This window comes from Colossoma macropomum, unplaced genomic scaffold (assembly GCF_904425465.1).
Source record: "Colossoma macropomum unplaced genomic scaffold, Colossoma_macropomum, whole genome shotgun sequence".
NCBI classification, from domain to species: Eukaryota; Metazoa; Chordata; class Actinopteri; order Characiformes; family Serrasalmidae; genus Colossoma; species Colossoma macropomum.
This window is the reverse complement of record NW_023494792.1, coordinates 11,373,965-11,399,377: the sequence shown is the minus strand read 5'-3', so window position 1 is coordinate 11,399,377 and position 25,413 is coordinate 11,373,965. Positions and strand designations below refer to the sequence as shown.

The following is a 25,413-nucleotide window of genomic DNA, read 5'->3' as shown; positions in this document are numbered from 1 at the left end:
GTGTGCCTTTACAGTGCATGATGCATGTATGTTAATGGGAGTCTTTAACCACTGGGGAAGAGCTCCTAGAAAGGACAAATCCACAGTGCTCTCTCTCGGGGTCAATATATTGAACACATGTCCAACACATCTTTTTTCACTCTCTACCGTGTGCAAGGCTGTGTGTGAAGTGTTTGTACTTACTCTTGAGCATCACAAAGGTGTGTGTGGGAGTATGTGCATTGTGCACAATGATCTCTTGCTCTGTAGTTGGTAATTTTAGCATACTTTGAACAGCTGCAAGTTCAAGTTGGCATTTTGTGCTTGTCCAATAGTTGCATTAAATGCTAACCTCAAAGCAATTAAAAAATCAATTTAACATAATTTTCCCCTTACTCAAAATGTACTCGGTCAGCCAAGGCATGTTTGGCGTTGTAAATTTGCTTCTAAGGTTAATGTTGCAATTAATAGAATCTATAAAAATTGACAAAAGCACATTTCATTGTTAGGAACAGCAGCAGATATTTTGAAACCTGAATTTTGGCTGTAGTTTTCTCCACTTTTGTAGATAATAGTATGTCATACAGTGTGAGAAACCACAGAAGCAAGTCTATTTGAGATTAGTTGAGAACTCAAGGTTTGAGAAAAGTGTATGAAGATTTAGACATCCAGTTTACATGATGCTAAACGGGGGGTTATAAACTTCAGTTTCTTGTTAACTGGATTAGCCTCATAGCTGTAGTACAAAATTCAAGAAGCAAACTTCAGACATTAAACACACAGTACTGCACAAAAGACACTCAAGCAACAGAGAATGATATTACAAAGTACACGTCTTTTCTCAGCATCAGGAAAAAAGCAGAAAACGTATTTAACAGATTATTTACACAGAAGCTTCAACAGCTAAATTTACTTTTTTTTAGAATTTAGTGTGTCCACTCTTTGCTACGGAGCTGTATTAGTGACATCCCACATAAATAAAAATAATGCGTGGCCACGCCTTATTAATGCATGGAAACGAGATCCTAACGCATGGCAACAACTTAGTAAGGCGTGGGAATGAGATAATTAAGTTGTGGCCACAACTTAGTAAGGCATGATCTTGTTCCCACGCCTTACTAAGTCATGGCCATGACTGAATGTTTTGTGGCCATGCATCAGGATCTCTTTCCCATGCCTTACTAAGACATGGCCATGACTTAATTATCTTGTTCCCATGCCCTGCTATGTTGTGGCCATGTATTATTTTTGTTTATACAGGATGTCACCAGCGGGGCTCCGTACTTTGCCTTTATTACAGCTTCCATTCTTTTCAGGAGACTTAGATTCAGTTTTTTAAAGAAATCTGCAGGGATATTTGTCTACACCTGCAAAGTTCAGTCTTAGAAGTTAGCTGCATTTTCTGCTTCTCACGATCCAAATAATCTCAAACACGTTAAATAACCAGTTTATAAAATCTTCTACTACTTCTTCACATCTGAGATGTTCAATTTTAGTGTTACAATTTTTTTTATTTTTGTCTGTTTTCTTTTCTTGACAGCTACACGTCCTTTCGGACTCATAGTGCTGACAGAGTAAAAGAGTATACAAATTGAATGATGATAGATTTTATATTATACTTAGTGTGGTAGACTTTTGCATAATTTTCTGTTAAATATGTTTCCTGCTTGTTTCAGACAATGAATGAATGAATAACATACTTAATAGCTGCTTTGACTGCATCTTGGTTGATCAACTACACGTGTAAGTTAATTTTTTTAAAAAAGAGACTGACCAAATCTGGTCTCAAAACAGGAGGTAGGGGAGGTCTACCAGCACAGTTCAAGCCAAACTAGCCTCAATCAGACAACAGAAATTTTGGTAGATTGGCTATTAAATTGATAGAATCTCTTCTCATCTATCACCGCAGCACAGTGAGAGGGAGACGTCATGTGTCTCGCGTCTTATCTCAGAGTGATGTATTTGAGCCATCAGCCCTGCGGCAGGCAGAGTAAGTGAAATGAATGTAGAGAGTAGTGGGGATGAGGGTGGGCCGATCTATCCAAGCCCACCACTGCTTCAGGGGAGATCTGCGCACCGGATCACACTCACATGATCCAGCCTCTCTGACCTGAAAATCATTTTTTCTTATAACTGCTAGGACACATAAATGTAGGTTTCCTTTCATTCACTCATTCACTCATTCATCCATCCATCCCTCCAGCCATGCAACATCAGCCTTCTCCCTTCTAAATTATTTTCATTTCTACCTTCCTTTCTTTTTGCTCCATTTCCGGTGATGTCAGTCTTGCATGCACTAATAAAGCTCTCTTTAAAAGCACACGTTTTGGTTGGGTTCTATATACAATCATTACGCATTCTATTAGAACTCTTGACCCATCATTAAATATAATACAAACCACTACATTTACTACAATTCATCAACTATAATGTAAAGAAATGACTGCTCATTAGAATCCTGGCGGTGCATGAGGCTGTTATTTAAAGTTCTTGTTAGTTCTTTAGAATTGTATCCTTTCTCCATTAATTGGGGGAGGAAATCGTGAAGAAGGTTGAAGAGGATGGCATGATGAATGTTCTCATTTAGTCCGATCATGGCTTCCTTCATCTGTAGATCAGGAAGAGGCAGCAACTAAACCTGGTCATTACTGTGATGGCCTTTTTCTGAACTTTGCATGAATTGTCCACAATAGCTCACTGTTTCTGTGTACAGCCCACAGGCAGTACATTTCCACACCCCAGACATGCTTTAATTGGTGGATTATAAGTAAAAACCATATTTTTGACAGGGACCCCATTTCTTACTGTCTTGGCAAGCAAATGCAGATGCTTATAGGCTTTTTAATTGCCTCCTCAATGTGTACATTGCCACTATATGTACTATTGCTGCTGCACCTATTTTTGCACTATTTACGCTATTTGAAGATACCACTTGTGAATATGCTTCTTTTTCCTTTCTATTCCTTTTGTAATTTAATAGATATTTTTCATCACTATTTATATCTTCAGCATAATGATTTGAGTAAAAAATCTTCTTTGAAATAATTACATGAATTTTAGAATTTCTTGGTATTTGCTATGTCCCCCTTTTGCTTTTTCCCCTTACAATCCCAGGCTTATTACATACTGAGGCCTATTATTCAGTAACTACAGAGAATTCAGAGCAAATTGGTTGAGCTATTCTAAGGTCAGTGTCACAAATGTGCCTTTGAATAGTGATCTGGAAACAGTGCAGAATCTTAAATATTTTGTCTTCTTTTTGCTTGTCACAGCTTTTCTATGTTCAGTTTTTTTAATACTAAAATTTATATTGTTTATTTCCAGGTTTAAACAAAAACTAAATCCCAGATTTCCCATGTGTTCTCAGACTTTTGGACCCCACTGTTTGTAACAGTAAAGAACAGATGATGTAAAAGTTTTGGTGTCCCTGTTTAGTTGATTTTCTAAGTGAAAATATGTTAACATATCCTCTATAGAGAACACACTTCTGCACATTATTTACTGAATTTAACATATTGAGGGAAAAAATACAAAATGTAGCCTGTAAAAAAGTTATGGCACATTTTATGTCTTATGTCTAATTTTGTTAAATGTGAATAATAAGAAAATCAATGGACATTGAAAAATGTCATATTTAATTTGTTCCCACCTGTCCAGGGTGTTTCCTGCCTTGCACCCAATGACTACTGGGAGAGGCTACAGCACCCCCCGAGACCCAAAAGGATAAGCATCTTAGATAATGTGTGTGTGTGTGTGTATTTTGTTCCCTGCAGAGAATGTGTTAACTTATTTTAACTTGAGCAGGGGCGTTCAGACTTTTGCACACAGCTGTATGTGATCTTACATGTTCACCTCTTACCCTCTCTTGGCTTCCTCTCAGAACCTGTCCAAGCTGCTGTGGCACTATAATTGTAGTAAAGCTGTAGTATAAATGTAGTGCTGCAGCCAGATGCTTGGAGTGTAATAAGGTTTAATGGGGGTGATGCTGAATGGAGCACTTCTGATATGTGGCCAGCACCCACTCCTGTGAGTGTGTGTGTGTGTTTGTGTGTGTGTGTGTGTGTGTGTGTGTGTCCTACTGCCATTTCAGTCCACCGTCTGTTTGTTTCATAAGACACGTGGGAATACGGCATCTGGGTTGGTCTTACATATACGCAGAAATCCACACACACGCACTGCAGTCCTGCATGAGAACAGGTCATTAACACATTCATTAAGCTGTCATTAATGTCAGTATGGGAAGTTAATTAACGCTACTCATGGGGGTGGTGGGGTGTGGGGATGAACCTATTTTAGGTTCTGATTGGCCGTTCTCTCCCTCTGCCCCCTTTCTTGTCTCTCTCTCTATCTCTCTTTTTCTCTATCTCCCTTTCTTGCTCTCTCCCTCACTCACTCTGTCACTTCCTCTCTATATCTCTTTATTTCTTCCTCTCTTACTCTCTCTCCTTCTTTTCTCCCTTTCTTGCCCTCTCTCTCATTCACTCATTGTTTCCTCCTCTCTATCTCTTCATCTCTCTGTCTCTCTTTTTTCTCTCCCTTTTTTACTTTCTCTCATTCACTCTTTGTCTCTTCCTCCCTCCCTCTCCATCTCTCTCTCTTACTCCCTCTTTCGCTTTCTCTTTTTCTCTTGCTCTCTTTCTTTCTCTCATTCACTCTTCGTCTCTTCCTCTCTATCGATCTCCAGCTCTCCCTCTCTCTTTTATTCTCTCTTTTTCTCTCCCTTTCCTGCCTCCCCTCTTTTTCAGTCTTTGTTTCTTCCTTTCTATCTCTCTCCATCTCTCCCTCTTTCTTGCTCTCTCTCTCTTATTCACTTTTTTGTCTCTTCCTCTCTATCTCTCTCCATCTCTCCCTCTCTCTCTTACTCTCTCTTTCTCTTTTTTTCTCTCTCCTGCTTTGTCTCTTCCTATCTCTATCTATCTTCACTCTCTTTCTCTGTGTCTCTCTTTGCCTCTCTCCCTATTTCTCCCTCACACTCTTACTCTATTTCTCTTTTTCTGTCTCTTTCTTGCTCTTTCACTATCCACCTTCCCCCCTCCCTTTCTCATGATGCAGATGGCTAGCTTGTTAGTAAAAAAAAGGGGAGAGAGAACGCAGAGAAAAAAGAGAGGATGACAACAGTCATTTCCGAGATGGATTGATTCAATTTAGTGCACATTTGCAGCATTAGGTGACATATGGATGCATTGGCCCCTCTTCTTTTTTAGGAATGCAGGAATTCAGTGTGTGTGGGTGTTTTTCTGTTTCTGGTTGGGTATCGGGGGGTGATGTGTGTATTAGAACTGTCTCATTCTTCCTCTTTCACAGGGGTGCTGTGTATAAGAGAACTAAATGAAGTGATCTCACTATTCAGTTCCACTGATTTTTCAAAATGTCTTCATAATTAAATTGTTAATATGCAAACAAAGTCATTCAGAGTGGATTGATGTGAAATGCTTTTCTGTTCTAGTGAAACGTAAAGAGTGAGAGTTTTTCACAGTGATGGTGATAGGAACCAGACGTCTGATACATTTAAAACTAAAAGCAACCTCAAAAATATTTATTACATGAAATGGTTACATGTATATCTCCTGGTGCCTGAAACATTATTTTATGATAGCATATTTTTTAAATCCACTCATGGTGGAGAGGTACAGGCAGGGCAAAATAGTCCCCAATATTATTATAATTTTTTAGATTCAGATGACTTATGTTGTACCTGTGAAGGTTCACTGGTGGTTTTGGATAGTAAGTAAAATGGCTATTTTGCATTGTAGCCAGTGTGACCCCTGGTTCCTGTCACCACCACTGTAGAGAAATCGGAGTTGGTAAGTTTCTGTACAATGAACCATTTCACATCACACCACTCTGAATGACTTTGTTTACATCTTAGTGATTGAATAATAAAATTAAGAAAAAATCTGTGGATTTTCCCCCTGTTTTTGTTTACAATAACAAATTTGACTTAGTCCATCCTGGACACAGCTCTGACCATCATGCATATAAAGAAAACATTTAAACAGCTGGTGTCATTGGGTTTTTCCCAGTGAACTGGGCTGATGGTGCAGAGTGTGATGGGTGATATAGTATCTATGTGTGTAAATAGTGACACCTGTATCACAGCAGCTGTCGTCTCCCTGCTGCCCATCTGCCCTGCTCTCAGCTGCAGCCCCCCTCCTCACCATTCATTCCTGTTTATCCCTATTTATCCTCCTCTACACAGAGAATCACTCAGCAGGTGACACTGTCTTCTACAGGTGCTGCTCGTAGAGGCAAACTTCTAATGCTGACCTGAGACCACCTTAACGGTTTCTGTTTTTCTGATTCCCATCGGGGTCTGAGACAAAGCAACTGAAATTTGCTCTGTGTTTGCTAAAACATGCTAATTTAGAACGCGCTTCTAATTTCAAATTATATTTACTTTACATTTATGTAAATAATCACACTGTTAAGATGGATTGGATGTAATTCTTTCTCATGTAATCCATTTAACATTAGCATGGTGCCATTCGGCATCTTATGTTCCTGAATTTGACTCTGTGAGTCTGTATCTAAGTGGAAATTGCGTACACAGTCGAATCAAACAAATTCAATACATTACATTTTTCCATGCACAGCTTTATTTAGTCAACAAAGATCAATATAATTTCTATTTAATTTCATTTTGATTGATTGAGCATTCTGTAAAGCTTGTCCACCCTCATAACTGTAGCTGCAAAAGAACACTTTTGTGGGTGGAGCATGGACAGGTTGATTTAGTTGACAGTTGAGACAAAGCAAGTGCACATGAGCAGAGACATACTTCCTTGGTCACATAGTGGCTTTGAGAAGATGGAAGGTAAATTGAACAATAAACCAAACTGAAATTAATGTATGTTAAAGAGTAACAGAGATTCAGTGTAATGAATGGAAATCTTTCATGTTTCATTTGATTGCTCTCAGTTTATAGGGAATAGAAATATAGATGGCCTATACTGTGTGTGGTTAATGAAACGTGAAGTGTGTTCGCAGGATCTTTATCTGTTTCCCCCTCTTCTTCCTGTGGTTTGGCACATCCTCTGCTGCTACTGGCAGTTGGCCAGTATCTGAGCTCGGCCTCCACTGGCTACATGCCCTATGGCTACTGTCAGTGACAGGCGGGTTAAAGATAGAGCACCAAGTAGCTCTGACCTGCAATCTTATCGCTTCCACACTTCCGCTGAGAGAGAGAGAAAGAGAGAGAGAGGGAGAGACAGAGAGAGAGAGAGAGAGAGAGAGAGAGAGAGAGAGAGAGAGGAAATATGGACATGGAGCTAAAAGTGATGCCAACATTTTACAATACCAGTGTACGCAATTTTAATAGTCTTGTTTCAAATGTTTATATAATTTCCAACACAATTTTGCCAAAGAAAACAAAGAGTTAAAAGTTAGAAACCACCCAGATATCATTATGTATTAGAGAATGTACCTGTGTTATGTATGTATGTATGTATGTAGTTTTGTATGTTAATACAGAAGTCTAAAAAGACCTTCCAGACTATGAATCCAGTTTTTGGTTACGGATTTTGTAATCACTAGTCGGTATGACTGGGTGGCCAGTCAGTTACATTAATAGTTCAATGAACTGTCAGTAATTACAAAATATGGCCCAGAAATTGGATACAAGGCCTAGATTTGCAGACCTCTGCTCTAATCCATTATGGCAATGATGAGATCAGTCTAACATTCAGTTTCTTACAGATGTTTACATGACTCCTGTGATCTCTGACTCTTGATTAGGGATGCATAACTGACCAGGCTAATGTGGCCAGTGCCCAAGGGTCTCTGACTGCGCAGGGCCCTTCAAGGCCCTCAGAGGCCAGAGGGAGCCTCAAAGGCAGGAGTTAGCTCAAAGACTGAAGAGAGTCCACCACAGATGCAACAATTAGATGAATGAATAGCTCTTCAACATGTAATAACTATGTAATAAAAATAAAGGCACCTCAGCCCATACACTGCCACCATATTTTAAATAATCAAAAAACCCTAACACAAAAAATGTGCTGAAATGGGCTATTGAGAAATAATGACTTTGGTTATTAACTAATTTATTGCCCAGCTCTCTTCAAATATAAACCAACATCAGCTGTTTATTAAAGTTTTAGGTCTATTTTTTTCATTATTTTTGCATTATTGTGAGACACTTCTAAGACCATGATCTGTCCCTGATCCTGATGTATGCATAAACTCAGAGCAACACTTTTTTCAGAGTACAGCAAGTAAATGATCACGACAGAAGTACTATATGAAACATTTACACAAATTGAGTCATGCTACAGGAGAGGGATGTACATGCTAGATGTTGGGTGAAGGTGCGTGTTTAGCAGTGAAGTGGTCTCTGCTACAGGACTTAAGCAGCAAAGGCTGTGTGACAGAGACTCTACACTCAACAAAGACAGCATGAATAAAACATGCAGATCCCTCACGTTCATGTAACACTCTCTCATAGCAAACCACTAAGTGTTCTCTAAATGATATATCAGACAGTGTTTTGTGTGTGTGTGCATGGTGTGTGTGTGTGTGTGTGTGTGTGTGTGTGTGTGTGTGTGTGTGTGTGTGTGTAAAAACTATTGCCCCAATAGGCCAAGCAACAGGCCCATTAGTTTCAGTACCACCATGTTTCCTCAATAATGCAGCAGTTCGGAATACTGTATTGTATTCTGACATATTGGTGCTGTCACATACAACTCACACACACAGGTGCCTAAAAAAGAGTTAGTGTTCTTCACTTAAGTGCACTAAAGATGTTTGATTTTCTACAGTGAATGTGCAGCCAGCCAGTCATTCAGTCAGTCAATAAGTTGGTGAATACTGGTAAACTAGGACAAAGAGTAAAGTGGGACTCTTCAGCTTGATTCTCTATATCTCCATGCATTTATACTTCAGTGATCAAAAATCATTACTCAGCTCATCCTGTGGAAAATGTTTGGGGTTCTACGTGTGTGATGTCACTTCTGAGCATGTGACAAACTCCATTTCAAAACCAGGATCATGAAAATGAATGCTAAGGGAAATGACACAGCAGATCATGTTAAATGAAAATTCCACACATTTTCAAAATTTCTGGATAATTCAATCAGATGTAAACAAAGTCATTAAGAGTGGTTTAATGGCTCAGTTTGGAGAAACTTACCAACTTACTTTACAGTGGTGGTGATAGGAAACAGCAGTTTTATGTTCATAGCACAAATATAAGCATTTTCACAAATGACCAGTGAACCTACACATGTCTTCTGAGCATTTATATGTAAAATCAAAAATGGTAAAATAGTATTAAATTGTAAAAAAAAAAATTGACTTGTAACTCCCTGCATGTACCTCTCTGCCATGAATAAACTGGGAAACAAAAGCTTTAGGCCAAAATCTGATCTCAAAACAATCATAAAACAATTTGAACAATTTTTTTAAACAGCTTGGCTTTTTAAAAAACGTGAAGCTAGCTGGACAGTTTTGGTTTGAAAACGTCTTTCTCAGAAAACCAGATATCAGTCATAAATAAACTTTTCATGCAAAACTAAAAAAGAAAGATGTTCATCAAAGTATCACCCTCCAGTCCAGTTTTTGACAGTAGAGAAATGAAGTGTCCCTCTTTAGTAGGATCACATGAAAAGTTTAGGGTTTGGTCAGCAGAGGTTCTAAGAAGGGTCATCATGCCTGTGTTCTGTATTTGTTTATTTTTGAGTAGTTTGAGGGAGATTTTAAGCTTTTTAAAAGGGTATCATGTTAGATTCTATCACATAATTAACAAAGAAAGTACAATTTTCCGATTGTGTCCCACTTCGGCCATATTCCCCCTAGCTGATAGCACGTACTGCTGCTGGTGGCCAAACAATAAATGATGGATCAGATAAGTCTCTCACACACACATGCATACACACATGACATGATTGGTGATGGTGACTAAACTCTAAGTGATGGATAAGAATGCTAATGGTCTGTGTCAGATGGGCAAAGCCTGACGAATCAGAGAGCTCTTCTGCTCTCGTGTGACTGGCTTATGATGGCTTAGAATGCATAAGAGAATGGAATCGGTCAGAGGGAGAGAGAGAGAGAGAGAGAGGGAGAGAGAGAATGAGGGAGAGGGAGTGACAGAATGAGGGTAGGGGAAGAATCTCATGACCGCTTCAATCTAATTGTGTCTCCTGCAGATTCTTGCATGCTGTGTTGAACATGATATGAGTAGACTAATGCTTTCAATTGCTTATTGCTTATTCACACAAACTTTTTGCCATGGTGCTGTCATAACATTTTTGACCCCTTGCATGGTCAGGATAAGGCACTGTAGGGTCATCCATGGGTCAGAAATCATGAGTGGGTGTGTGTCTCAGGTGGTTTCAGTAGGGCCTTTTCAGGATTTTGAGGTCCTTCATGGTGTATATGGCATCAGAAAGTCTCTTCTTTTGTTTAATCATTTCTTATTTGTGGCTTATTGAAACAAGCTGAGAAATCTTTGCAAAAGTGCTGTCAATCGATGACACAATTTAAGATTTTTTAAAATTGTAATTACAATGTCGTCGTTGTCCAAAGAAATCCATGTATCTCCACTTTTGACGATTTTTATTTTTTTACATCATTTCAACACACCAGCTGTTTTTTACATTGTGTGCAAATGTCATGATCTAAAATGTCAAATGATCTAAAATCACTTGGATCAAAATCTCTTTACGTTAACTTACATTGAAAGGTAAGAGTGTTTTTGCCCTTTCCTGTAAAGTTACTATTTTGGAGATACTTATTTTTCTTTGGACAGCAAAGATATGATGAAAAGTAATTGTTGTGCATACAGTCTTAATGTGCAGAAAGATAAAATATCCTCTGCATTTGTGCCATGTTTTCATCACTTTTTGATATTGAAACAAACAGAAAAACAGCACGAAGTGATCTAACCTGTGCATACAGCATGCAAATCATATGCAAATTTAAACCAACAATGTTGCATTGGCCCTGCGATAGACTGGCGACCTGTCCAGGGTGTTTCCTGCCTTCCGCCCAATGACAGCTGGGATAGGCTCCAGCACCCCACCGCGACCCAGAAGGATAAGCAGTTTAGATGATGTATGTATGTATGTATGTTGCATTGTAAATGTAAAAAATGATGTAACTGTACAGTTAAGTGTCAATAATTATGTACTATAAGTTGAATGTTTAGCAAAAAGACAATGAAAAATTTAGACTTCTCAACAGCAGTCATACCAAACACAAGTAAAATTTGCCTGGTGAAAAAGCCGACTCTCTTAAATGCGAAAGGATCCAGAAACTTTACCTTCAGAAGTGTGACCTTCACAGTCGCAAAAAGAACAGAACTAGTTAACTAGCTAGCATTAGCTGTTCCTTCCAAAACCCATCGCATCAAGTCGGCCTATGCTTAATTCATTTTGCTCCACATGTGAGGAAGAAAACAGCTCAGGGAGAGCCCAGTGTGATCTCAGCTTAAGGGTTAATGAGTGAACACATGAATGAAACCAGAATGGCCCGAGTTCACTTCTGCTCCATTGTGGAGATGTAAACTGAAATGATTCTTCAGCTGGAGGATAAATAAAGCTCTGTGGGGTTTATTCAGACAGTGTGTGAGAGGAATCCTTGTGTGTGTGTGTATGAATGTGCCCCTCTCAGCTGGCTGACAGCGGGCTGCAGAGAGCTTCTTTATTCTGACACTCCTGTGATCTGTCGGTCTTCCTCCCTCTTAACTATAAACAATGAAACGACTATGTATGCCTATATGTGCATGTGTGTGTGTGTGCACGCTGCATAATGCATGTGAGGTTGAGAGTGTGTGTCTGAGAATATTTATCTGTGTGTGTGTGCGCGTGTGTGTGTGGGGAACAGATGCCCCGTCACTCTCTGCCCTCTCTCTCTTTCATTAGGGCTGACAAATCAGCTGTCACTCAGGCTGCAGTCCAATTTACACATAATGACTCACGCATGAAAACTGATGGCAGGGCACACTTCTTCTCATCTCTCCCTCTCTCTCTCTCTCTCTCTCTCTCTAACCCTGAAAGTCCCCGTTGAAGTCAGTCTCTCTCTCACTCTCTCTCTCTCAGTCTACATGTCTTGCTCTCATTCTCTTTTTCCCTTTCACCCCCTTTGCCCCCTCCTACATCTTTTATCTCTTTTCTCACTCTCTACTCTCTGCTCACATTCTTTCTCTCTTCCTTGCTGTCTCTCCCTATCATCCTCTCTCTCTCTCTCTCTTTCTCTCTCTCTCTCTCTCTCTCCGAGTAGAAAGCTCAGTGTGCTCCTCCTCCCTGTTCAACTGTGCAGTCAGCAGTGGGACACTGTGATAGAGGGAAGGAGGAAAAGAGAATACAAGAGAGCCAGAGCGAGTGATCGGAGGAGGAAGGACTCTCCCGTCGTTGCTCAGGATGAAGGGATGACACATTTTGCACGCTTGTTTACGGGACTATTTGTTCTGAGCCCAGCTCTCTCCATCCTGCCCGCTCCTCCTCTGGACGAAAGCTTCAGTGAAAGCCCCGCAGCAGTGATGAGCTCTCTGACCTCTGACTGTCCGGAGCCTCAGGGACTTCTCTGACCAGTGGAACCCAGTTTGGAGTGCTTTTTCTCAGCCGTGAAGCAGCAGGAATTCCCCTCTTTAATCCCTTGAATCGTCGTTCTCTCAGTTTTTCTCTCTGAGCCCACCTGACTTCAGCATCCCTCACTACAGCATGTTCGGACTAAAGCCTCCTCTCTACTATCTGTCTGGTGAGAGTGCTGCTTTAACTGCTTCAACTTTTGGGGAGGTGTGTGTGTGTGTGTGCGTGTGTGTGTGTGTGTGTGTGTGGGTGGGTGTAGACTGGCAGGGATGAAAGGCTGGAAGGTTAATTCAAGCAGAGCCGTGGTGATTTGGGAGGTTAAGGAGAGGGCAGGAGAGACAAAAAGCAAGAGAGAGAGGCTGAGAGGGAAAGGAGAAACGAAGGAGAGGGTGGGAAAGGAAGAGAGAAGAGAGGGAGAGAGATACAGAGAGAGAGGGAAAGAGAGAGGGGAAAGGAAAGAGGGAGCAAGAGACTGAGGAAGAGAGATGGAGAAAGAGAAAGGAGTGAAGAGAGGAAGAAAAAAGAGAGGTGTGGAATAGGACAGCGAGAGAGCAAGAAAGAAGGAGAAAAGGAAGAGGGAGAAAGCAAGAATGAGAGAGAGAGAGAGAGAGAGGAAGGGATAGTAGGAGAAGAGAAAGATTTGGAAAGAGAGAGAGAGAGAGACTAAAGGGGCAGAGGGAGAGATTGAAGGATAAAGCAACAGTAAAAAGGGACTGTGGTTTATTTTATCTTCAGTTTTAGATTTTTTTTTTTATTTTTAGTGACTTCTTCTTCATTTCAAATTGCAGAGTGCACTAAACCCTGTTCTCCATCACTGACGCTGAAAAAAGATTTACAACAGAACGTAGGGGAGGATAGGGAGAGAGAGAAAGAGAGAGAGAGTGTAATAATGCACATAGTGTATTATACTGTGTGTAGGTGATGCTTGCGTGTACAGGTCTGGGTTCATCATTGCTCTCAGCTGAAGCTGCTCTCTGTGCTTTACTTTCTATTTTTACAGTGTAATTGAAATTTACAAAGCTGGATCTTTCCACTCTCTCTCTCTTTACTGTCAGTCATCAGCTCAGAGAAGCCTCTGTTTGTTTTATTTAAGAGCTGGAGGGAAGTGTTAGGTTAACAGTAGCAGCTCTGTTCACACACACACAGACACACACACACCTCACACTTCAGCAGGAGAAGGAAGAGATCCTTAAATGTCTTTTCCTCTAAAGGCCAGGTCCTTATTTTTGCTTTGCATTATGACATTATTTTAACCCCATCTTTAAGGGTCTTAAGAGTGGGCACACTCTTCAGTTTCCTAGCAGATTTTGAATAATCAGTATTAAATCAAATCAAATCAAATCAAATCAAATCAAATCAAATCAAATCACACTTATTGTCACATCACATTTACACATTTACACAGGTGTGAAAGTGAGTGAAAATCTTATGTGAAGCCAAAGCCCCGTGTAGTACTTAAATATACAAAAAAATATGTAAAAAAGGAATATATATATATATATATATATATATATATATATATATATATATATATATATATATTGCTAGATAGAAGTTACAGTAGTTACACTAATACAGTAATACTGCCTTTTCACCTAGAACATGTTCTAAAGTACAGACAGAACCATCATAGCAGTCACAGAGAAGACAAGACGCACTGCCCACTCAGCTTTGACCCTTGACTCTTTTACCCTGGGAGATGTCTGAGGATCAGAGGAGAAGAGTGGAGAAATGTAGAGGAAGCACACATAAAGAATGAAAGAAAACAGGCAGAGAAGAGAGGTGTATGACTTTGCTGCTTAGAATATCTCTCTTTCTTTACCACTCTCTCTCTCTCTCACCCGTAACTCCCATTCTCACTCTCTTGCTATCTCTCGATCTCTCTTTCTCCTTTGCTCCCTTCCTTCTCTCTCTTTTCACATCTCTCTCTTTAACCTCTCTGTCTCTCTTTATCTCATTTACTCTCTCCTTCTCCTTCTCTTTCTCACTCTCTCTGTCTCTTTCTTTCATGATCTCTCCTTTACTCTCCCCCCCCATATCTTTCTCTTTAACCAGTGTTCTTTTTTTTTCTCTCTCAACTTTCCTCCTCTCTCCCTCCTCTTCCTCCTCTCTCTTAAAGTCTCTCTCTCTCACTTTCTTATTCTCTTTCTTTTCCTTCTCACAAATGTTTGTCTCATTTCCACCTGTCTTTCTCTCTTTCTCTTTCACTTACTCTCTTTCTCATTCTCTCGTTTCTTCATCTCTCATGCTCTCTCACCCTTTTTTCCTTTTCTTTTTCTCTCTCTCTGTCCAGTGCAGGCCTGTCAGTCCGGACCTCATCAGCATTATTAATAAACTAGGCAGAGACTGCCACACATCACCATCTGTGCTTGCGGAGCTGCTGCCACACACGCACACACACACACACACACACACACACACACACACACACACACACACACACATACAGAAAGGCAGTTGTGTCACTGTGAGCAGTGAGGTTTCCTTTCAGCTGAATGCAGTGCTGCTGCTCAGTGTGCTGGAGTGAATATTTACAGAAGCAGTGAATTACAGTGAGTGTGTGTAAATGATTAAACGGCTCTGTTACGGCTCTCAACACCCCACTGAAAGACGAGCTGGAAGAAGAAGCAGCTCACATTAACAGTGTTTATGAGAGGATGCAACTTTAAAATACTCAACATAGACAGGTATTCATGAGAGAGAGAGAGAGAGAGAGAGAGAGAGAGAGAGAGAGAGAGAGAGAGAGAGAGCAAGAAGGAGAAAATAGAGATGTAGAGAGAGAGGGAGACATAGCAGAGAAAGGGAAGAGAAAGCGAGAGAGAGGAAGACAGAGATATAGACTGAGGCAGGACAGTGAGAGAGTGAGGGGGGACAAAAGTGAAAGAGACTGTGTTATGACCATATATTTGTAACAGTGTGTGTGGGTGAGACACAACATAGACAGGTATTCATGAGAGAGAGAGAGAGAGAGAGAGAGAGAGAGAGAGAGAGTGAGAGAGAGAGAGGGAGAGAGAAAGAGAGAGAAACAGTTTTTTTCTGTGTGTGTGAGAGGCAGACTGTTTGTTCTTGTGTGTGTGTGTGTCCATCCCCCCGCACCACTCTTCCTCTCAGTGGGTAGTCTGCCATCCCTCCGTTCTCTCCATTCTCTTCTCTCTCACTCATTCACACACACGGCCCCTCCCCCTCCCCCCCAGCTCCTCAGTGCCGTTGCTACAGCGACCGTGTCAGACACACGCTAGTCCCTCAATGATTACTTGAGGGGGAAAGGAGGAGCATTCAAAAAAAAAAAGAAGAAAAATGAAAAAGCAGGATAGAATGGAAGAAAGAGAGGACAGATACTGTGGCTGACACTAGCAGCTAATTACACCCCCTCAGATAGGAGCAAAGGATGGAGTGATGAATGGAGAAGTGTGAGCAAGAGTGATAAATGGATTAAAAGAGGAGAGAAAATGGGAAAGAGAGAGGGGGGTAGTGGTGAATGACAGAGTAAACTGAGAAATGAGAAAAGATGGAGAAATGCAATACATTTGAGAAAAGCTGATGAACATAAAAGCAAAAAGAAATGTATTTGTGATATTAGGCTCTGCATAAATCTGTAAAAAGACTAGTGCACAAAAGGGCTGCATGATACGGACAAAATAAAATATTGTGATTCTATTGATGTACACTGTGATCTCAATACATTTTGCAATATATGGCAGCATATTGCAGACTTTTGAAATATGAAAATGCTAATGAAATTGTGTACTTACAATTGCGTTTCCCATGTGAATGTGCATCATTTAAGACATAATTCAAATTCAAAGGCAAAATGTGCATTTGGCATTTGCATTCTCTATATAATGACTGGAATACTTTAACATGGAAAAGCAAAGTGATTTTGACATTAAAAACCAAACAACAATTGCCTGTTTGCAATTGAATTTCCTTACCGTCACGCTCCAGCTCTGCCAAAAATGTATTTGCACCCCTGTTCGCAACAGTATTTTCACTGTCAACAAGGCACTCCGGTCATTCTAATGCTCACCAACCAGGCCGAGGATAATTCTGTCAGAAGTCATTTCCTGCGAGCCTCTGCCCAAAGCTGGTCACTAACATTGGTGCGTGTGCAGCTGCAAGCTCTCGTAGTCAGTCAAGAATCACTCAGAGACACACAGGGCATCACTTTGGACAGAATTATCCAAGCCTTGGTCGGTGAGCATTAAACTGTCAGTAGTAGCAGTTGCTAATGCTACCTCTGTATTGCAAACAAGCGGCTAGCTGTGTACCAGAACAGCCAAAGTTTAGACTTGTTCCTCTTAAAACACAAGTCCTCCACATGTCTCACCCATAGTGTTTGATTGACAGGAGTGCCTCATTGACAGTGAAAATGATATTGCAAACAGCAATCCAATTTCAGCAATGCAACTGCAAATCACCGCTCTCGGAACAAAACCTTGTGTCTCCATTTTTGACATTTTTCAGTTTTTAACATAATTCGAAAGTACCCGCTGTCCCTTACATTGTGTGTTAATTTCATGATGAAAGGACAGAAATTACCCAAAATGACTTGGAAAAAAAAGTCTGGTTCCATTGACTTACATTAAAAGAAGAGTATGTTTTTTCCTTCTCCTGTAAAGTTACCATTTTGGAGATACAAGGTTTTGTTTCGACAACAGGGAAATACATTTTAATTTCTCGAGCTGAAGCGCAACAATGAGGAAATGCAATTGCAAATAGACAATTGTTATCTGTTTTTAATATGTCATTCAGATCAAGAGAGTGTGTGTGTATGAGAGAGGTGGAGAGTTCAGAAGGTGTATTAAGGAGTTCAGTGCGTTCACAGATGTCCAGAGCTTTTACAGTTTTCCGCTTGTTGCTTCCTCCTGTAGCTCCTCATGCTGTAAACGGTCCTCCTTGTGCAGGTGCACCAGGGAGCCTGTGCATCTAACTGAAAGGCACTGAATACCAAAAGCAACAGCTGTGCTCCTAACTGCTGCACCAGAGGCCTCAGCCACAATGCCATCACACACTGCTAACAAGTGTGTGCTGTTGCCAAGACAGACAGACAATAGCAGCCATGTGACAGTGTGTTTAACCAAGAATGAGGCTTCACTTCTAAAGGCTCTAAATATGGTCTGCAGAGCAGCTCCAGCTTACAGAGCTAAACAGAGACATGAAGAAACACACACGCAAACATATAAATACACACGTATTGTCTGCCTCAGTGTGTAGTGAAAAGCGGGGACGGTTGGAGAAAAGACCTTCTCTGTTTTCATATCGACAGGTGTGTGTGAGTGTGTGTGTGTATGTGTGTGTATGTTTGTGTGGTTAGGCAGAATGCCAGTAGGTTTAATTGCTCAGAGCCTCTAAAGGCACCATGAGAGGTCTGCTGTTACTGTTCCTCTCTCTCTCCTTCTCTCTCTCTCTCTCTCTCTCTCTTATGGTTGTACACTCTTTTTTACTCATGTTTTAGGGTGAAACATCACACTGACCAAGATAACAGACAAGCCAATTCAACACATGATTACATAGCTTTTTCACTACAAGTTTTACAAAATTAATACAATCACAGACAAAAATTGCAGTGGTCGTGAGTTAAAATCAGTGGTCTTGTAACGTTTAATGCGACATCCTCCACGATTGTAGGCTCCACACTCTCACATTGCTATGTTACGTCTTCTTTCAAGGGAAACTGTAGCTTTTCACTTTTCTGTTGCATTTGTTAGTTGTGGGTTGTTGATTTATCCATAGCTCTCCTGCAAGCACTGTCCAGCCTGGTCTGCTGAAGCTGTTCTCCAGTGCTAACACTTTTGCTGATTTTACTTGTATTGCGGGCATCATCACTGTGTTTTGCTTGTAAATGTGTGTGTGTGTAGCTTGACTATGGTGGTTCCATGCCTCATACCAGCAATCTGGTTGACGCTCAGCTCATTTGCATAAAGTTTGTCCAGCAAGAGAGAGTAGAAACAGCAGGGTGAGCATCAGCGGTTGCTGTGTTGCTCACATGTGCACCTGTGTCGTTGTCGCTCACCACAATCTAGCACAGGGGTTCTTAACTTTGTTGTCGCGACCCACTTGGGGATCCTGACATAGTTCCAGGGGGCTCACAAGAGCTTTTAAAATATCCTTTAAAAAACACAAAGACAATAATTTTGACAAGTGGCTGGCGAAAAAGCCATGTCACTTAATAGGAAAAAACGTGACACAATGACACGAACGATGCACAAAATAGAGGTAGAAGTAGTGCTAAATTGCGCTTTGTGGCTTTAACCCTGCAAATTTGTGTCAGCCAACAGAAAACAAAAGGGCGAGCTGTGGCAACTTCAGAGAAATGTTCCTTAGTTAACAGACTCTGTTTACACCTGGTCACTTCATGCATCTTGAGTATCAGGATTATATCTGGATAAGGCCAAGCCACCTAAAAATGCAAGTGCAAAAGCACCCAAGATGCATTTAAAACAGATACTAATCTGATCCCTCATACTACTGCAGGAGATGGTCTGAGAAGCACTTGAGCCATTATAGCAGTGTAAATACATCCGTCTTTCTAAGACATATTTGACAACCAAAACCACTCACAGTACAACCTAAACTTCTACCAGTACGACCGAAACCCCTCCCAGTACAATCAAAACTCCTTCCAGTCCAACCAAACCCCTCCCAGTACAACCAAAACTCCTTCCAGTACAACCAAAACCCCTCCCAGTACAATCAAAACTCTTCACCATGCAATATGTCACTGGGCAGGTGATCTATGTGTCTACGATAAAGATAATCATAAAAGACATACATGGTTGGGGACTGGACAAAACAAATGCTTCTTAGAAATATGGACAGACACTACTGTGCGAAACAAACTGCAGACGAAGAGGCTAAATGGATAAACAGCTGGTAATTGGTTGCTGCAGAATAAGTGGATTTGCATATCCAACCCACACAGCAATCGGATTTCAGTCAATGCATTTGACTACCAAGTGTAAATGCATGTGGTTAAAATCCAGATACTAGTTGCATGAAGTGACCAGGTGTAAAAGGGGTCATAATATTATTTATCACTCACAGTTGCAAAAAAAACAAACTGTTGTTTGACCAGCTAACAATATCCATTTACTGAACTATACATCCCTCCAAAACCTCATCAGGACCACTCATATTCGCCTGACTTTTGCTCGACCGCACAATATATTTAATCCTAAAAAAGGAGTGAACTTGAACTTGAGAATGGTTAAAGGTTAAGAACCCCAATCTAGGATGTTATAATAGATTATAGATTAGATTAGAGTAAATGATAGATTTCATGTAAATTATCCAAACAATTCAAATGAAAGCAGAAGCAAAAATAAACAAATAGACAAAGAACCCACATAGTATTAGCATGATGTCACATGCACATGCTTCTAAAAAACATCAGCACCCGAGCTTAACACATCTTCCTGCGTTCCTGTATAAGACCCTATTATAGCACACAGCACAGAGGGCTTAGGTATCTGTTTTAGTGTCTGTGCCCTCTGCTCTTTCTTCGCTACACCTCCAGCTCTCTCACTGCATCCTAAATGCACCTGTATTAAAATCCCACTCTCTGTATGCCAGTGTATGTAGGACAGCTCAGTGCGGCCTGTCCAGCCTCCCACATGCTGACTGCACAGACTTAGCGCTGGTGCTAAAGCTAACACATCAAAGAAGCTCAATTCTCCACGGCAACATTTCTTAACAAGGACAGACAGTCTCCACGACAACTGACAATGGTGGTCTGGCCTGGACTCAACATGGCTGATCTTCAGGGAGGCTCTTCACAGAACAACAGACGAAAACAGAACGCATGTAATTCCCTTTCGAAACAAAGACTCACAACAACATTGAAATGAATGATCCGCTGAGCCTTGGGAGCTTTTTTTTTTAAATCTCAGGGCCAGGAAACAAATAAAAAGCATATTTAATTTGTTTGAGTCATCTGTGTAACTAATAAGCTGGTAATTATATTGTATTTTCCACCAGCCTGCTTTCTTCTCCCTTTCTCTCTCTCTCCGTGCCACATCTACTCTTATTTGCAGCAAACAAATCGCTTTGATGCGTCGACTAATTAAAGAAGCGACTGTGAGTGCGGTGGAGGAGACCTGTGGGTATTCAGCAGCGGGGAGCAGGAAAAAACACTCTGTCTAGCATGTGTTACATTCTCCTCCACTGCTGTTATCTTTCACCTCTGTCTAATAAAAGGAGGTTTTTGTGGTTTATGACTTCCTGTCAGTGTTTACCGTTCCGTTTCAGTGGCGCTTCTTCCATTCTCTTGTGTTACAGCCTCAGCCACCGTGGCTCCACTCTCTCACATTTGCATAATCTGCATAATCATCCTGATTTCAGTAGCCAACACTTCTGCACACAATCATGTGGCTAAGTGGTAAATCATAATTAGTAAAATCATTTGTGTGACCATGGCAGGCTACTACAGCCAGGAGGAGGGAGGGGTGAGAGAGAGAAAGAAAGATAGAGTGATAGAAAGGAAGGGTGAGCCAGTGAGAGAGAATGTGTGAGAGATATGAGAGAATGAGTGACAATGAGAAAGAAAAAGAAAGAAGAGGAGAAAAAGAGATTCAAAAAACATTCATTTTTTGTTTGGTTGCGAAGCAGAAAATCAATTGTTGTGGGACGGATGGGTCTCTCTGACTTTAGCTGGAGGGAAAGATGTTAAAAAATGAAGAAAAATAAGTGTTGGACTGTTTACCCGGAGCTCAGATCTCCTTCTTATGAGTCTCATCTCTCTTCTCTACTCGATGTGAATATGTGTGGTTGTTTTACAGCCCTCGTTAATGTTCGATATCAGATTCAGATAAACATTTACTGCTGCAGTTCCTTAGTGATTTAAGCCCACTTGTGAAGGTGTATGATAGAACAGTCATGAGAAGCCATAGGGTAATTCTCCTGTCCTTTTTTCTCTTTCTCTCTTACCATCTCTCTTTCTCTCTCTCTCTCTCTCTCTCTCTCTCTCTCTCTCTCTCTCTCTGTCCACACTGCACTCACCATGTTCACCTGCTGTTTCTGTTTATTCTAGCCTGCTTATCGTACATCCTCACATTCAGAGCTGTGTTTGTTTACCGTGTGTGCAGGTGTGTGTGTGTGTGTGTGTGTGTGTGTGTGTGTGTGTGTGGCGGTGCCCTCACTTAATCCTCTCTCTAATCACACTAATCCCCATTTATAACCCTATCTGAGTGTCAGTGAGCAGAGAGTGGAAGAGGTGAGACATTCTCTCTCTCTCTCTCTCTCTCTCTCTCTCAATGTAATGTAACGGTTTATTTAGCTGAAGAAGACGGAAGGACAGTAAGAACACATGTGCAACAATAGTAACAACACTACACCCTGAAAAAGGGAGTTCTACAAGGGTTCTTTAGTAAAGGCAGCGCCACACTGTATCAAGCCTTTTGCGGGGAGTGTGAAGCACTGTGATCATATTATTAATCTACTCCTGCAGGTGAACTTTGTGTGTGTGTGATCTGTTTAGTGTTTCTGTGAATATGAAGGTCATGTACAGTATGGTCATGAGGGAGACTCTGTTCCTGGTCCTAGCACACATAAATCACCTCACCACACACACACACAGCGCTGAAACAGTAAAGGTGTGTATGAATCAAAATCAATGTTATTTATTAGCTGTGTGTGTCATGCTCTTCTAACTCCACTCTCACAGTGTGTGTAAGTGTGTGTGTGTGTGTTGTTCTCTGGATGAATCTGCTGTTCTGTTGTTCTTCTGCTGTTTAAAACAGCTGCACTCTAATTGCAGCACTAACAGATGAATCTTCACAGCACCCACTCTCTCTCTCTCTCTCTCTCTCTCTCTCTCGTGCTCTACTCTCAATCTTCCTTTTTTCAGCCCCCTTTCTCCCTATCTTCTCTCCTATCCCCCCTTTCTTTCTGCTCTCTCTTATTTCTCTTCCTTGCTTTCTCTCTTCTTTTTCCCTGTCCCCCTCTCCCTTCTTTCTCTCTTCATCCTCACTTATTCCTCTAACTTGCTTTCTCTCTTCCTATTTCTCTCTCTCTCTCTCTCTCTCTCTCTCTCACACACACACACACACACACATACACACACACACACACACACACTCTTATCCATAACCTCTTAGTTTCCAGCTGCAGGTGCTGCTGTTATCAGTTAGTACTAACTGCCACACAGACACACACACACACACACACACACACACACACACACACACACACACATACATACAGTAGAAGCACACAGAGGTCTGTAAGACCTTTGACTCCTCTATAAAGATCTGTATGGCAGATACTGGCGTTCTCCCAGAGCTCAACTCTGTTTTTATATGGTGCCACCACACTCACTTGACTTTGCACAGCCAACTGAACGCACACGCACATGCACATGCACACACACACACACACACACACACACACACACTTCCAATTCAAGCTCACAATGTGTGTATGTGTTTGTGTGTGTAAGGATGCTGTAAGCTGTAACTCCCCCTCCCTCCTCCCTCCTCCCTCCTCCCTTGTTCTTTCTCTCCTCTGTGCTTTTCTTTCTGCTGCTTCCTCTCTCTCTGCTGAACGCCTGTGTGCTTTCATTAGCACAAAAGGGGGAGGGGCTTAGTGCCTGTGGCTACTGATGGAGCGTCTGATCAGGGAGGTGAAGAGGAGACATTCTTTTGAACAGAGAAAGAGAGAAAGAGGGGGAGAGAGTGAGAAAGGGGAGTGTGTGCTTCTGTGTGTGTGTCTTTTAGCAGAGAGAGAGACAGAAAGAGAGGCAGAGAGAGAGAGAGGGAGGGGGAAAATGCGGCTTAGTCTATCCAGGTGGGATCACAGTGGGAGCATCTTTTCATTTATTCATTCTTTCGCTCATCTATTTTGTATGGTAGACTCTGCGTTCATAAAGGGGGGATTCCTGTCTCTGATAAAATGATAACATTTATTATCACATTAACTCCAAGAGGGGCTTCGAATCCATCACTGTTTTCTCTTTCTTTTGCTCTAATGTGCAGTGGCCCAGTCCTATTCGCGTCTCTCTAAAGTGACATTTCAGTGCTGAAGCTCATTTACTCTGGGCTTCAAACATGTCTCATGACTGATATATTGGTATACAGCAGCCCAAACTTTGAATAGAATAATAATTTTGTAATTTACGTGTTATATTGTTAATTGTGAAATGAAAAATGAGTTTTGTTACATTAGTAATGTAATCAGTGTTCAACAGGCTGCAGAAGCAGCGGTCCTGGGGGGGTTCTGTCTTCCGAGATCGTCAACATTTATATTGTGGTTTTGGTTTCGGTTTTAGAATCGTTACACCCCTGGGCATGCATTGAAGCTGTACTTCTTTCATAATTAATTTAATGAGGACTCTCAGTAGTCTTAGCAAATATACACTGTAAAAAGTGGCTCGTCAGATCTACTTAAAAAATTACTATATGTGGTAACAAGTAAATTAACTAGTTTTATTTAACCTAAATACTTTGAATGAACGATTCTTTCAATCAATGTAGTATTTTAAGTTGAATAAAACTAGTTCAATTGCTTGTTACCACATGAAGTCATTTTTTAGGCAGATCTGATGAGCCACTTTTTACAGTGCAGTAGTCCATGCAATGCACACTATACTAATGATTGCACTACTAATGATGGTGGACTATTTAGATGTACTATTTAGTGGAGTTTTGCATGCAGTCATGCATTTGGAGTGTCTTAGGGAAGAGTAGAAGTGATTGGTTGAAATGACTGTTGTTCCAGGAAGGGCAAAGGGATATTGAACCAGGAACATGTCTTACTTATAGATATCACTTACCTATAAGAATATTTTTCAAGAAAAAATGGTAGAGAATTATGACACCTCTTAGGAAGACTGGAGGAAGAATCTGGCCCAACATGAACCAGATGTAATGCTATGCTTATACAAATTCAAGCTGTTACAGTGATGTAACTAGGATCTTATAGGCCTCAGTGCAAAAACAATTAATACCCCCCACACTTTCCAAAAATTACCTTCAATTAATAAAAAAATGACAATACTTTACATGTTTATTTGGTATTATTATGTCTCAGATGAGTTCATGCTTTCAAACCACTCCACCCACTAGCATGTAATGTATTTGGTTTGCCATAGAACATTGGAATAAATGCAAATAGGCACAATACAGTAAAAGTAAAGCATTTTTTGGTTTAGTTATTTATTGTGTAAGTTAGATGAATAGAACAACACAGATTTGCTTCCTGACTTTTCACTGCACTCCAGCCATCACATTTAATTTAATGAAGGATTGATTAGATAACTTGAATAGTAATTGTAAATACTAAACTTCATCCACGAGAGATTTAGAAATGGTTTAGCAAACACACATCAAATTACAATTGATTTTTTATTTGTTTATTTTTATTTATTTTAATGTAAATGTTTCTGGAAAAAATGTACATTTACCACTCAGATAAATAACCTTACATATCATTTTCTAAAGTGGTTCTTATGGGTTGTTAACAATAAGTTTAACATTTATATCATGTGATACTTAATGGCCTATTTAGTATGATACTCATACATGAAGTATGACCATATTTAGCTCAGCAAACATTCCAGTAAGTTATGATCCACTCCATAGGAAATTTTAAATACTTGAATACTTTGAATATATGAAGTTGAAGCTTAGTGATACATTTTATTCTTTAAATCAAAGAGTATTTTTGTATTAATGATAGAGTACTGCTTCCCTCAGTACTCTGTAATGTCTCTAAAAATATTAATTTAAAAATAAAAAACTTTATATAGCCTGAGCAGAAACTACAAATGTAATAAAAGGGTTCCACATGACTGAAGATGTTCTGTTAGGTTCTGTTTGTGTAAAATAATTTTTGTAAGCCAAAGTTGAACATGCCATTGTTTATAAAGTCAGTTAGCTGGAGTGAAAATGAATAACGGAGATGATCTCAGTCAGCA

The 25,413-nt window shown here is 40.5% G+C and overlaps 1 protein-coding gene across 1 annotated transcript in view; it reads left to right on the top strand.

Annotated features, from left to right (window-relative positions):
* The first annotated feature begins 12,146 nt into the window (after positions 1-12,146).
* The window catches only part of LOC118811601 (genetic suppressor element 1-like), a 63,601-nt gene continuing 50,334 nt past the window's right edge, over positions 12,147-25,413 (top strand). Inside the window, exon 1 of the mRNA XM_036575928.1 lies at positions 12,147-12,672. Coding sequence (XP_036431821.1) covers positions 12,636-12,672 — 37 coding nt within the window. The 5' untranslated portion in view covers positions 12,147-12,635. The remainder of the gene's footprint in view (positions 12,673-25,413) is intronic.